Raw genomic sequence first — 13,962 nt, 5'->3', positions numbered from 1 at the left:
GTTGTATATACACATTCTGATTTTAAGGCCACAAAGGCCTTTAAGGCCACTGCAAGTCATAGAAAAGTAAACTGTACCTTGCTTTTTTTTTGTTGTTGTTGATATTATGATCAGGAATCATACTTTTTTTCTTCAGGGTGACCTTTATTTTGATTTAATTGGCTACCTTTGTTATAAACTTTTTTTTGTTCTCCCCGAGTAGTGTGTCATGAAACTTTAAGCAGTGTTTTTTCCTGAATATTTGCAAATGATGTTCAGAAAGGTAGTTCGATTTTCAGACTCTTATATTTCATGTGCTGAAGGAAGGCTTAGGCTGCTTTTGATTGAGACTTTTCCTATTTTATTGAGCAGTGGTGTTCCAGGATCAAGCTGAATTGCACAGCATAAGAACGGAGCAGTGAGCATTTGATGGAAGCTGATAATAAAATGCATCAATTGTGTCAGCACCTCGTTGCAGTCACATCTGGCTTACTGTCAGGGTACCATTAGATTCCCATGGTTTTATGTGCCAAAAATAATACGCTTTGTAGTTAATGGAACTGGGATATTTGCAGTTTGATTAAAAAAAATCATCCTATTTTCTCTCCGATCTCTGTTGGGCTTAAGTTCAATCTGAGCACAGCCTTGTCTCCTTAAAATTTTACGACTGAAAGATCAATTGTTCTTTTGATCTGTTTCTTTCTTTCTCTTATTACAGTGAATCCAGCAGTCTGAGCAGCAGTGATGCTGGTTTGTTTACCAATGATGAGGGAAGACAAGGTATTGAAACAATCTTTCCCTTCTCTACCCCTCAAACCACATCAGTTGAAATTCTGTAAGCGTTACAAGTTATTTCATAGGTTAATTACTGCATTTCAGTTGCTATTACTGTTTTAATGAGTGGAAGTATAGCTTGCCTCCTATTTTTTTTTTTTTAATGTTATCAGAGGGTGTCTTGAATGCATGACTTAGTCAAAAGCTGTATTGAGAAGCAGCCTCTGTAATATGATAAAGTTACTTAAAACTTGAGCATCCCCTAAAAATCATCTATATTAAGTTTTAATTCCTCAGTTCCTCCAATTTTCTGACAGGAATCTGATTGTAGTACTGGTTCTTATGCTATTCTTGAGGTGGCTTTTTTCCTTCTTTTCCTCCAAATTAATAGGGCAGGATTTTATAGTTCTTTTTCATTCAGTAGTTTGTTTGAAAAGTAATTTCAAACAAACTATTTTTTCTGCAGTCTAAGACTGGGATTAGAGCTGTTTAACATGTCCCCTCTGAAAAAATTTCTCTAATCTGAAATGCAGTGAAGATTGAAACTTTTCCTTTAGTATGCATAGTATTCTCACATGGTTTTATGTGATAAAACTATTGAGGATGGAAGTAAAAGATTGGTGTTTTTATCAGCTTTAGTCTTTATTGCAACACATTTACCTATATTATGCTATGATGGAGTAGGAACTCACTGTCTTTGACAGGATACAAAAATGAGACAAAAATAGTCTCTCAAGTATTTAAGACTTGCTTTTCTGTTGGAAATTTCAAGTTAATGGTACTTAAAATATTTTCTTAGACAGTTTGGCAATGGCAGCTTGAGTGAGTGCAATAAAACAAATCCTGACCCATTCCACAAATCTAGGTTAAAGGAATGTTTGAGTTTTTTTCTTTTCTTTAATATCTAATTCTGTGTTTTCTAGGGGGAGGTTGTCTTCAGTAGGGAGAGCATTTTTCCTACTTAAAACAGAAGTGTTACCTTACTTGTTCAATGGTAACTTGTGCTACACAAACTGTACCTCCCCAGTCTGAGTATCTTGTTTACAGTTGTGCTAACTCATGTTTTTTTAAGAGTTTAGGTTCTCTTTGACAGTTTAGATTGATCTTTTTAGTTCAGTGCATCAATGCATGAAGTCTTTAAGTTGGGACAAAAAGATTGGGTTTTACTTCCCTATTGGAATTTCTCTTTTGACATGGAATTTTTAATGCATTTGTCCTCTATATTTATATGTAAGATGACCTATCCCACTTCCTAATTGCATATGTTTTCCCAGTACTCTTCTGGTAATATTTCTATCAATATTTCTGTCCTTAAATCCTGAACTGTATCATTTAAATCTTTGAATAATATGACTGAAAACATCTCAGTTGCTTTCTGGTTTTCTTATATATTTTGTGTGAAGAGAAAACAGGACAGATCAGTGACCAACTGCATTTTTTCACCGGTGTGGTGTTACCTTTTTTAGTCTTGGTTCTTTACTGTAACGTTGTAGTTCTTATTTTCATCTGTTTGATTTTTGAATCTTGTTTCAGTTTGGAATTTTCAAGCAGAAAGCATTAGACCTGAAATAGTATTCTGAAACATAAATAAAAAGAACGACAATAATTAAACCTGAAAAGGATATTGGCATGACAAAACATTATTTTTTCAATCTCTCCTTTGAACTAATAGTTTTGTGGGTATGATCAGAAACCATTAGCTTCGATCTGGAGCTCAGACACTTTCAAATCTGCATTATAGCTTTGGTTTTGTGAGACTTTTCCATGAAAGTACTATCAGAGATCCTACTTCCAAACCAAAATTCTTGATTTTCTAATAATGCTTATTCCCCCCGATAGTAAATACTAGTAATTTGTACTCTCCTTAAGTAAGGTGAGGTTATTTTATCTCTGTGAGTTAATTTGTAGCTGAACTGAAACACATACAAAATTGACAAGAATGACGGAAGGAGAAAGTCAATCTGATAAAAGCAAAGGAAGTGGGTGAGATAAAGCTGGAAGAGAACAGGATGAAAATGGTTGTTTTTGTTTTTTAGTTATAAAGCTAGGCTCTAATTCCTGTCCTACCAGTGTTCCTTCTCCAGGATATATATATGTATCTATATCTATATGTATGTTCAGAACAGTGTCTTGACCTCATTTGTAGTTCAAATTTTCTGCACTTCTGACTTCAGGTTTCTGCTAAGTCAAGTGGTGAACCAGAGATTGAGTAATGCTGCCTGGTGAAATACTCAGTTTAAATGATGTGCCTGCCATCACTTAGAAGTTTGGGTAGCAGAGGACAAGAGGTTTCTGTTCTTCTGCTCAACATTTGTTCTGTATGTGTTTCTGAGATTAAGAACCACATCTCATTTATTGCAGACAAATAGTCTTTATAATTCTTTAATTAGTTCCCAAAGCATAGTCATCCTATGGGACTGACATTCTAGACAGGGAAGTGACTAAAGCAGCAGTTTCTTGGAGCATTTGGCCAGTCAATTAAATAGTTGAGTATTTAGTTATGAACTTTGGAGTGCCTGACCCTGTGACCTTTAATATTTTCCAAGTTTTTTTCAGAAAGGATATGGAAATAAATTCAGTTACAGTACATACTCTCCTGTGGACAGACTCTCAGACGAGGTTCAAGTTTTATAATTCGATTCCAGAAAGCCAGGTGTAGCTTTAATTAGGGTAGGGCTAGATACATTTTAATTCTTATCAATTGCTATGGTAAGAAAAAATTGTTGAGACTTGAAAATCCTCTGTTCAACTTCTAATATATGCTGTGCCATCTAACATTTTTTAAAACTTCTGTACTCTTTTCCTTTCTCTGTTCCAGTCTTACAGCTTTTTCTTTTTGTTTGATTTCTTTGGTTCCCATGAAGTCCTCATCTGAGCTCTGCCTCATTTGCCCTCCTTTCCAAGTTATCCAAATGCTTACGTTAGGTCATGTGAGAGGGCACCAGCAGGTCTCTTGTTGTGATGTGTCCCAGCTGTGGTAATTCCTTCTGGCAGAAGTAATTTGGGTTCAGCGTTGGCAGGCCCAATGGGGCAAATGTTTTTATTCTGTGAAACATGGCATATTCCAAAGAATTAGTCGGCAAAGGCTTAAAGATCGTGGAAAATGTTTAGTGAAGGTATTCTCAGTGTAGAAGGTAGCTGCTGAATTATTAACAAACCTCAAGTGACTTTTTATGGGTTGTATTTTCTTCAGAGGTTTTCAAATTGGGCATTTTAGGGGTAAGATTTAATAGTTAGGAAGAAAACCAAAATACTGTGATTCTATCAAGCACTTGAGTGTGGAGGTAGGAGAGTCTGTCAACAAAGTAATTGAAAGACCTGACCAGCAGCTGAAGCTTATCTACGAGAAATCCTTATTACTTCCCTTTTTCTTCCTCTTTTTTCCTTTTGTTCCTAATAGTATTTTCATGGCTGCTTTTCAATTATTAAAAACTTTAATGATAAACAGTATTATGCCTGGTGTAGAAAAATTTTACAAGAAGAATTTTGAACCAGAATGTCTAGTTTTGCATTGCAGCGTAAAATGCAACTCTGTGATAGGCCTAACTAATAGGATCTCCTGCAGTTTCAAGGCACTTCACAGGTCTCCTTTACAAAGGCACTTCACAAGTTAAGCTTTCAACATGATATTAACAAAACTATTGTTATTCAGCCACTAGTGGGTGATATCCTGTTTGGGGGGAAGAAATAGTTAAATTGCAAGTATGTTCTTTAATGAACTTTATAGCTTCGGTATAGCAAATAAAAAACGTACTCTGCATTCCTGGTTCATCTACACTTACTCGTACACTTGGGGAAATTCAGAGTTGACTTAAGACCTCTTAAATCATGGCATGCAGCACTTGAAATGTCCTTTAAGATCTACACAAGTAGGAAGGAATATTATGTTGATAAAGTGTTAAACAGTTAAAATTGGAGAAGGTCAGGGAATGTCAGAGTTCCACTGTGGATGTGGCTACGCGTTTAAAGATAGTTGTTCATTATTTTACGATTAAACATTTATTCGTTACTGTGTCCTTTATGAAAATGACCCAGTACTGATTCAGTGTAAGAATTCTGGTGAGGAACTAATTTGGACCTTGTACAGCATGTCAGTAGCTGCAGGTGACAGGGTGTGTTTGTCCATACAGAAGAGAAATGGAGTGTGCAATGCAAAGTGAAATCACACCAGGTCTGAACCGTTGTGGCAAATAGGTTTATAGTCTTTGCTAGTGGAAAAGAAATAACATGAAGTTGTTGCATATGACCTGAGTAGTTGAAATCCTAAATATTTATATTGTATATCTCTTATATGTATATTTTTTTTAAAGGCAGCTCCGTAGAGCACAAAGAGCAAGATGCTGTATTCCTCTGTGAATGGGCAACTTCAGCTTCTGCTTTCCTGAAACTCCCTGCATGTGTTACAGTGAATATCCCAATATCTTCAAATGATTATTACAGCTGTTAGCAGTGTGGGGTTTTTTTACCTAGAAAGAGGTACACTGGTCCTGGAAATGAGCCTAAAATTCCAGGATATTCACAGGCCCTGTAATCTTGCTCTCCATGTGCAGTGCATTATCCACCAGGATAACGGAGCAGCACAGGATCACGTGGTGTTTGTAGGACATTGACACCAAACTTTTCACAGTAACCTCTCAAAGTATGTTGTGGTTGCTATAGGCAAGCACATGTAGTGGCTGCTGTTGAGCCTGGTCTGGCCATTTTGTAATAAAACAGGAAGAGGTTTTCTATCTCTTTGTGTGCAGTGGAAAGTTTGTTGTACAACTACACTGCTTTAGCTTAAGTAAGATTCAGGTGAAGCTTTTCTGAACATGAAACTGGTGGTGATGCAGAAGGTGTCTGTGTCCACAGCGAAACCACCAGAAGCTCACATAAATAATTCTCTAAATTACTTAAAGAAGAAGTCAAGGAATTTACCATGGAGCAGTAGTTACATAAATATGTAGACATAATAATATAGAGTGAAATTTAGACAAACAGCAATTGGAGGGAGGGGATAGCCTAAAAATTACTACATAAATTAAGCCAGAAACTGGCCTGAAAATTTTAGGTTTGAAGTTGATATTCCTGAGCCTTAAATTGGCTCTGTTGTACTGATCAGTGCAGTTATAATTCAATGTAAATTACTTTCAAGTAATTCCTTGAAACATTAGCCTTACACAAACAAGTTTGCTGCATTTCAAAAATGTGTTTAGGAAGATGCATGGGCTCTATTTTTGGAGATCTGGAGGTTTTTCTACCTTTCCTGTACCTTGGAAAAATGTCATAATTTGCTGTAGTCCTGTGCTGAATCAGCATCCTAGAGGAAAGGACAGTGTAGTGAATCTTTGGAAGTCAAAAATGTTGCTTTGAGCTTTTAGTATTCTTAAGATCATATTTGCTATGAATACTGTGCTGCCTTTTGAGAGCTGCAAATTAAGTAGGATAAAATCCAAGTGCTTGGTTACCAAACTCTTGAGTGGGGAGGCCTCTGTGTTTAATGCCTATATGTATGAGGTAGGGAATTAGTTAAATGCAGTGGTCTTCCCTGACTCTGAAAATGGCATCCCTTCAGGGTGGAGAAACTGGTAAGCAAGATGCCTGTGAGCACTCTCACCTGGATAAGAATAGTAGTAAAAGGCTTATGCTTGCCTCAAGGTTATAATAGGATTTAAAATATTCAGAGGATTCGGAGTTGATTAATTTCACAGACAACCTAAAAACCAAGTATATCTGGATTCTGCTGTCTTGTGGAAAAAGACTAAGAGGTTCAGATCTGAGGTCTGCCTTTGGCTGTAAGCAACGTAAGTGCTTAGGAAAGTGTATAATAGCATAAAAATTAAGGTATCTTAACAGAAAATTGCTTAACATACTAATATTCCTGTTACACAAAAAGGAAAAGTAATTTTATATTTTTTCTCCCAAAGAACTGCTATTGGGTACATAGCAAAGATACCAATTTCCTTCCGTAGCTGCTCTTTGCCTTATTGCACATTTCACCACCCCAGTTTTAAATTGTAGCTTTCTTCCAAGACTGCACTGCCTGCCTCTTACAGCTTCTGTCCCTGAACTCATCATGGAACCCCATTTCACAATTCTGTGGTTACCTCCATGGATGATTTATGTGTAAGAAGACTACTTTTGAGCTCCTGATAGTATTTCTTGTTAGTGAAGGTGTCTGGAGCTCTCATGACAAAATATAAAGACAAAGTTTAACAACGATAAAAGTTCAGAAAGTGTTTCCAAACATAAAAGTTTGGAAAATCAAAACAAAGGATTTCAACCTTAATTCTGAACCATGGACCAATCTAATTAAAAGGTGTGATTCTCCTTCCACCACCACCACCAGTGTCCCTATTAAGTATTCTTAGAGTTCCTCCAAAGAGCCCATACCTGGCTGTAACAAAATGAGGACAGAATTAATGGGGAATACCTTTGTGAAATGTCATAGCTATAAATGAGGATTAGAGTGAATAGGGAGAGCAGGCTGAAATGCTTCAGGAATGCAAAGAAATTTAAATCTTATATTGACCTATGTATCTCTTTTCACCTTTGTTTTCACCTTCCTCCATCTAAAAGTTCCTGTTCTGTAGCCTCTGCTAATTTTGCTTTTAGTAGTGGTCATTAAAGGTGTAAGGATCCCATTTCACCTGCAAGTGACCAGTGAAGGGCTTTAATTATTCTATATTGTCTTGAAATACTTGTCCTGATTTAATGTTTACAGACATTTTCACTTGTGCTTGATCTCAAATATTCTTTACATTGCAACAATTTATTTGGAGAAAGTGTGTTGGATTTTATTTTTCACGAAATTTTTGCTTTGGTTTTCATCGTTTGTGTTTCCCCACTATGAGTGACAATGAAATTTTCCACAAATGCTTTTTTATTCTGGAAATCTGTGTCTCACAAATCTTGCATTCATATCTTGCTTAGTTTATTTCCAAATAAAAATTGAAATGTCAAACAAATAATTTATGTGCAGAAGTAATGAGGCGTGGTTTGGATGGTTTGAAGTAGAATAAAATGTATAGCACATACCTAATCTAATTTTTGGGTGGAGGAAAGGAAATTTCCCATGTCTTTCAAAGATACTTGCTGTTCTTCTGAAACTAGATGGTGTGTATGAAAGAACATGTTTTAAAAGAAACATAAAAATTAATTTTTAGTTGCCAGTGTGTTTATGAGCTAATTTTAAGATCAGATTTTCAATCTTGTCTTATTTCTTAATTTAAATCCAAATATTTAAATTCTACATAGATAAATATTGTCAGTAAAAATGACCAACTTTGTGTTATAATGCAGTATAATTCTCAATCATGTGATACTGTCAGTTTTCATTTAAAATCAACTTTTTCAAAACTTATTTCTAAATGAACTTAATCAGTTTAACTTCATTTAGTCACATCTGTTCATGATTGTTTTTCCCCTTTTACTAGCCATACAAATCATGAAATTAAGCTAATTATATACCATTATCAGCTGCAAAGAACCAGTTTCAGTTTTATACCTTTTAATTCCCCGCAGGAGATTAAAGCTTGTTTTTTTTTTTTTAATATGTAAAGTGCAGTAACTTAAATGGATTTCCCCACAGTTATTGCCAAAAGGATTAACTAGTTTATTATTGTTTTCACTATTGTAAATTGGTTTTAAAACATTACATTTTATGGTGTTTCATTGATGGCAATGCTTGTCATGCTATTGAGAAACATTTTCCAAATAAAACTGCTATATAGCAGTAATTGTTATACAGCAATAAAACAAAAGATATAATAATCCTGTCAGAGTATTTATTGATAGTAACATCTGATTTTTATCTTCTCTGCTCCTCCCTCTTTTTTGGGGGATTTGTGGACACTGCCCTCACACAGGTGATGATGAGCAGAGTGATTGGTTTCATGAAAATGAATCAGGTGGAGCATGTGGAATTACGGGGGTCATTCCATGGTGGGAACAAGAAGACTCCACAGAACTGGAGAGAGAATTGCCTGACCCAGTCTTTGAAAGTATCTTAACTGGTACTTTCCCTCTTATGTCCCGCTCAGGGAGGAGAGGTAAGTAGCAATCAAGCAAACGCAAGCTGTAGAATCACTTGGTGCAGTGGAAAGATATCTATGGATTATATGAAATATGTAGAATATGGACAAGATCTTGGAGTTTGAATTGTTTTATTTTTAATATATCATTAGAGAGAAATAACTCAAAATCAACTATTAGAAAAGTCAAAAGGTGGAAAACAGTTCATTTTGGTAGCCTCCTCTTTTATTTGTTGTCTCGATGTTTGCATTGAGAATTTTTCAACATTAATTAAAATGAAATTTGATATTCCATTTTGTTCCTGGCTTCTGCTGTAATTTGTGGAATTCTATAGAAGTTCATTAATTCAAAGTCTGGAAAGACTAGTGTGACCATCTGCTTTGCTTTATGGTCAGGCCATGTTGTTTGTATAGAAGACGAAAGGGTTTGTTTAGAGCACAGATTGAGATTGTAACTTAGAAAATACTCTTTCTCTTTATTTCTAAAATACTTTTAACCACTGTGCATCCAGTGTAACCAATAGTAAGTTCTACCAGTGTTGGGATTGGATTCACAGCTAGAAACCCACTCTTGTCCAAAGATTGAAGTTGTCAGACCTCCGCTTGCTGCCAAGAGTTTTGTTGTACCTTCCTCTGCCACAAGGATCTCCTTTCACATTCAACTACAGATCTTCTCTGTGAGCAGTTAAACTGAATGTATTGAATCCTTTTGTGAGGCTTTTTCTCCAGATGCTTGGAATTGCTTTGGAGGACTTGGTCTCTGCAGATGGGCCAGATTTAACGTTTCCTAGTGATGAAGGGATGCAAAAATCATTTTCCTGTTGCAGTTCAGTGTGTTCTGCTTATGCAGCCAGCTCTGCATAGATCCAGGATGGCAGTAAGAATAGCTGCAGAAATGTTAATTTTCATGACAACTTACTCTTTGTCTAGCTTTTCCCATTCTGTGCTCTGTGTTTCCACCAGTACAATGTTTGCCAATAAGATGGTTTTGTTTTACAGAGTTCATATTGATAGATTGATATGTAATGGTGAATTTTGTTGGTTCTGTGGTAGACAAAATATTCTTGAATCAATTTTTGCTTTTTTGTAGGTTTCCAGAGTAGATGTAGTCATCTTCATGGAATGCCAGCAAGAAGCATAAAAAAGGCTTCAGGAAACCAGAATGCACTGGTAGGTGTTCTCATTTTTGTAAGCTCATGTGCACTGTTCTAAGAGGTTTTTAAAAAAACATATTCCTCTCATACTTGTTCCCTGATGTTGTAGATGGGTAATGGAACTGTAAGACTCGGTGCCACTGAGTGTGGCACTGCCTGAGTGTGTGTTTGCTCTTTTTAAATACTTTGACACATTCCTCTGCAAAAGAGTCATACTGTTTCTCAGTACTTGTTTTGAACTAAGCGAAGGAAAAGGTTTCCAGTGCAGGTGTGTGCATATAAGTTACCATTTTCAGTACCTATTTTATGTATATATGAAAACATGTTTTACTTTTATGATGGACATCAACCAATTTTTTTTCTGATAATAAAAAAATTCCAGGATGCATTGTGGTACAATTCAGGTCATTTTTCATCCCAAAAATTTGCTTTGAAAAATATATCCTGTTCTCTTTTGTTTGGTTTACATCTGTGTGGTCAGGCGAAAAGGGTATATACAAAAAAAATTAAAGCAGGTTATCCATGCACCTGCCATAGACATGATGCATTTCTTTGGACTCAGCCTGTTCTAAGGCTGGAACTACAAATGGGATGTTTGGGGTTTTTTAGTACCTACAGCCCTAGGAGCAATGTTGATAATTGAGGAAAAATTTTCACCTGTCTTTGCATTTCTATGCAATCTAATACTTGGATTTTCCCACAACTTCTGTCTAAAATAAGTTTCTAATACATTTTTTTGGAATTTTTCTTTGGAGAAGGGCATGATGAGAAGAGAAATTTTACTTTTTAAATTTAAATGCTAAAATGTATTAATTATAGCCCAGTCTATTCCTTTCTTACAAGAAAAATGTTTGGAAGAGGAAGAGAATGTGGGAGATATCAGGTGTAATAAACATAGGCCAGGACAATAAATACTGCAACATGGATATTCTTTATTATTAACTGTTAATGAGAATATTAAATGTTTTCAAATTTAAGTTGCCTAAACAACATAAGTTGCTTCTGAGAAATGTAAGGGTTATTATATGTGGAGAGAATAGAAAGGAACTGCTAGAAATTTAACTCATTTTGAAGAGGCATGGGTTTTGTAATTGAAGCTCCTGTCCAATAATTGCCATTTGGAGCTGAATAAGATGCTTTAAAACCTTGGCCTGTGATCTCTGCTGTTAGTGGTTGTGAATTAGATGAATGCTGTCTAGTTCTTGGTTTCCTATCTACCTATTTTTATTTTTGGTTCAGTGCTTGCTTGAGCATATCTGGGATTTGTAGCCCATTTTCTAGGCTTATTGCAATTTCACCCTGGTATTTTATAGGAGCTATTATAACTGATAGGTTAGCTTCATGGTACTGATGATACATGGCTTAACTACCCTAAAACCTGCCTTTTCCTCTAAATTGTAAAAAGGTGATTAAATTTCAATTGATGAAGATATACTGTGAATGCATATATATAATAAAAAATCCTAATGTTTATTTTCTGCTACGCTTTCTGGATTGTCCTTAGGAGCCCATTTTGTCTTCCACTCATGATATCCCATATATAATGATGGTATTTTAGTTCCCTTTATAACAAAAATCCAGGCCAGTCTACTAAAGACTGATAATTCAGTTACCTCCAGTTATTAAATATATCATTTGCATGATGTTGTGGAAGTAGGTTGGCATGTGAATCTAGCTTCTGAGTCACTATGTCTAGGCAGGAGGGATGTGCTATTAGCTCTGCAGATGCAGTTTTCTGACCTCCTTAATGACTTTATGTTTGTGGGCACATCTGCTGCATCAGTCTTTGCAAACATGGCTATATAAACCAGAGCTCATGTGCTTCCTTTTGCCAGTGATTGCTTCCTAAAGAAAATCTTCTTCAGATACTTCAATCCAATGACAAAAAAAAGTCATTTAATACCTGTGACATCTGATAACACAGAACAAGAAGTAATTACTGCTATTAGATGGTAACAGTGAAGAAGAGCAAGAATGCTTTTAGAAAGATTAATATCCTGAGGAAAGAACACTGCAGACTCAACTTATTGAACAGAATTGTGGTGTGAATTAATTCTTTTTTAACAGTGAGGAGTCTGATGTCTGTATCGCTGCTTTTACACAGTCCTGAAAGGGAGACAAAGTTAAAAAGAAAACAAAAGGGGATACACTACCTAAAAGACACATGTTGTATCTTGTGTTCAGTCTAAGGATGTGTAGTTTGTATCTAGGGAATGTGAGCATACAGTTGGCCTTTTGCATACAATCAACAGTGGTTGAGTTGAATTGGTTGAATTCTGAAGTCATATATGACCTGATCAAGTAGTCCCAAGCCTCACAGTGCTTTATGTTAGGCATGGGCAAAAATCCTACCGTGTAGAAATAGTGTTCTATGAATGAAACACTGATTTCTTAGAAGGAATGCTTTTTTCTTCCAGTCTTTATGTGTGTTTATATACTTGGCACTTATGTAGTGACCTGTAGTTTATATAGATGTCACTTTTCTAGTACTATATCTGTGTTTTTTCTAGCAAATTGCATGTGAAGCTTTGGTATTTCATAGAATAAAATCTGAAATCTAACATTTTAGATGTGTTGGAACTTTAAAGGTTCTTTTCTGTGATGTAGAATAGTAAATTACCTCTTTACCTAGAATGATTAAGGTTGTCATTTTTTTCTCAGATGGATTCCTGGGGAGAGCATAAAACCCTTTTTAAAGAAAATAAGAGTTAATTATAGTTAGTGAAAACATAGCATGACTATTTTCTCATTTTCTTCAAAATGTTTTGCCCAACTTAGTATTCAACTGAAAATTCTGACTTTTGTTCACAACTCCTCCATACAAATAAGTGAAGGTTTTTTAAAATGTGTGCTGCTGTTTTAGCTATTCCTTGTGTGATTCTAGGTACTGTTTCTTCCCTGAGACAGGGAGAGCTATTGCAGGGTTTTGTTTGAGAGCTCTTGTGTGTTGTCTCTTCCTGCCTCTGTTCCCTGTTTGGGCTGGAAGCTGGTAAGGGATTTCACTGAGCTGAAGTGCAAAAAACATGACCAGTAAAAAAGATGCTTTCTTTTGACTCTGCCAATTTTTCCATCCATCACTTCGTGTCATGGGGTTTGGTTTCATTATATTAAACACAGCTTGTATTATCTTGCACTCATAGATTGATTTTTTTTTTTTTTTTTTTTTTTGCACAGCTGTACTACTGAGCTTGACTATACACAGTTGTATTTATTCAAAATGTGCTTAAAGGATGAAAGCTGCATTTCCAGGGCCCATTATCTGAAGGTGCCTGAGTATTTCTGTCAAATCCTGTGACTTTTTTTCAAAAGTTCAAAGATAGAAGAGCTTTTCTCAAAAATTTGTTTACAGATTAACAGTCTATTGACATGAGGAGAAAAGATACATTGAGCACTCGTGCTTTTTTAAATGGCTTTCAAAGTGTAAAATCAAATCAAACATTTCTGCTTCTAAGTTCTTTCTAACTGAAGGAACAGCCAGCTGTTTTCAGGAGCTTTTTTCTTGTCAAAATAGTTCAGAAATAAAGTGAAATATTATTGGTTAAAATCCATGCTATGGATCCAAGGAATATTTCCTTAAAGAATAATTTAGGCATTGTTTTTACAATATTGGTTAGAAGCCTCTTTGTGGATGCTCTGCAACTTTTGGAACAGCGCTGTTTCTCAAGTTACAGTGTATTTGGTGGTGTGGAGAATTGGTTTACATTGGGTTGATGCCTTTTCCTGGTCTTAAAATCAAGAGTCATACACGGTTAGAAGGGGACAAGGGATTTTACCTTGGTATTTATTTTAAGGATCCTTAGGTGCACAGGTCCAGGTCATATGCATGGAGATGCACCCTGCCGAGTCTATCTCTGTGTCTCTGTCTCTCTGTCCCTCCCCCCAACATTGGGTATAACATTATAGGTTTTACTAATTAGCATATCTATCAAAGATTCCCCAATGAGAGGCTCAAGTGAGCCCCTGTCCCCAAGGAACCTTCCCCTGGGTGGTTCTATCTTGGTTTACAGAATGTGTTCTGGAGAGGACCTTGGGGTCTGGGGTAC

The 13,962-nt window shown here is 35.9% G+C and overlaps 1 protein-coding gene across 1 annotated transcript in view; it reads left to right on the top strand.

Annotated features, from left to right (window-relative positions):
- The window catches only part of GPATCH2 (G-patch domain containing 2), a 120,304-nt gene that overhangs the window by 14,424 nt on the left and 91,918 nt on the right, over window positions 1–13,962 (top strand). The window contains exons 3-5 of the mRNA XM_048298600.1: window positions 698–759; window positions 8,601–8,783; window positions 9,856–9,935. Of these exons, the coding sequence (XP_048154557.1) occupies window positions 698–759; window positions 8,601–8,783; window positions 9,856–9,935 (325 nt within the window). The remainder of the gene's footprint in view (window positions 1–697; window positions 760–8,600; window positions 8,784–9,855; window positions 9,936–13,962) is intronic.

This window comes from Corvus hawaiiensis, chromosome 3 (assembly GCF_020740725.1).
Source record: "Corvus hawaiiensis isolate bCorHaw1 chromosome 3, bCorHaw1.pri.cur, whole genome shotgun sequence".
Classification (NCBI taxonomy): domain Eukaryota; kingdom Metazoa; phylum Chordata; class Aves; order Passeriformes; family Corvidae; genus Corvus; species Corvus hawaiiensis.
The sequence above is the reverse complement of the archived record's forward strand: the minus strand, read 5'-3'. Positions and strand labels throughout refer to the sequence as shown.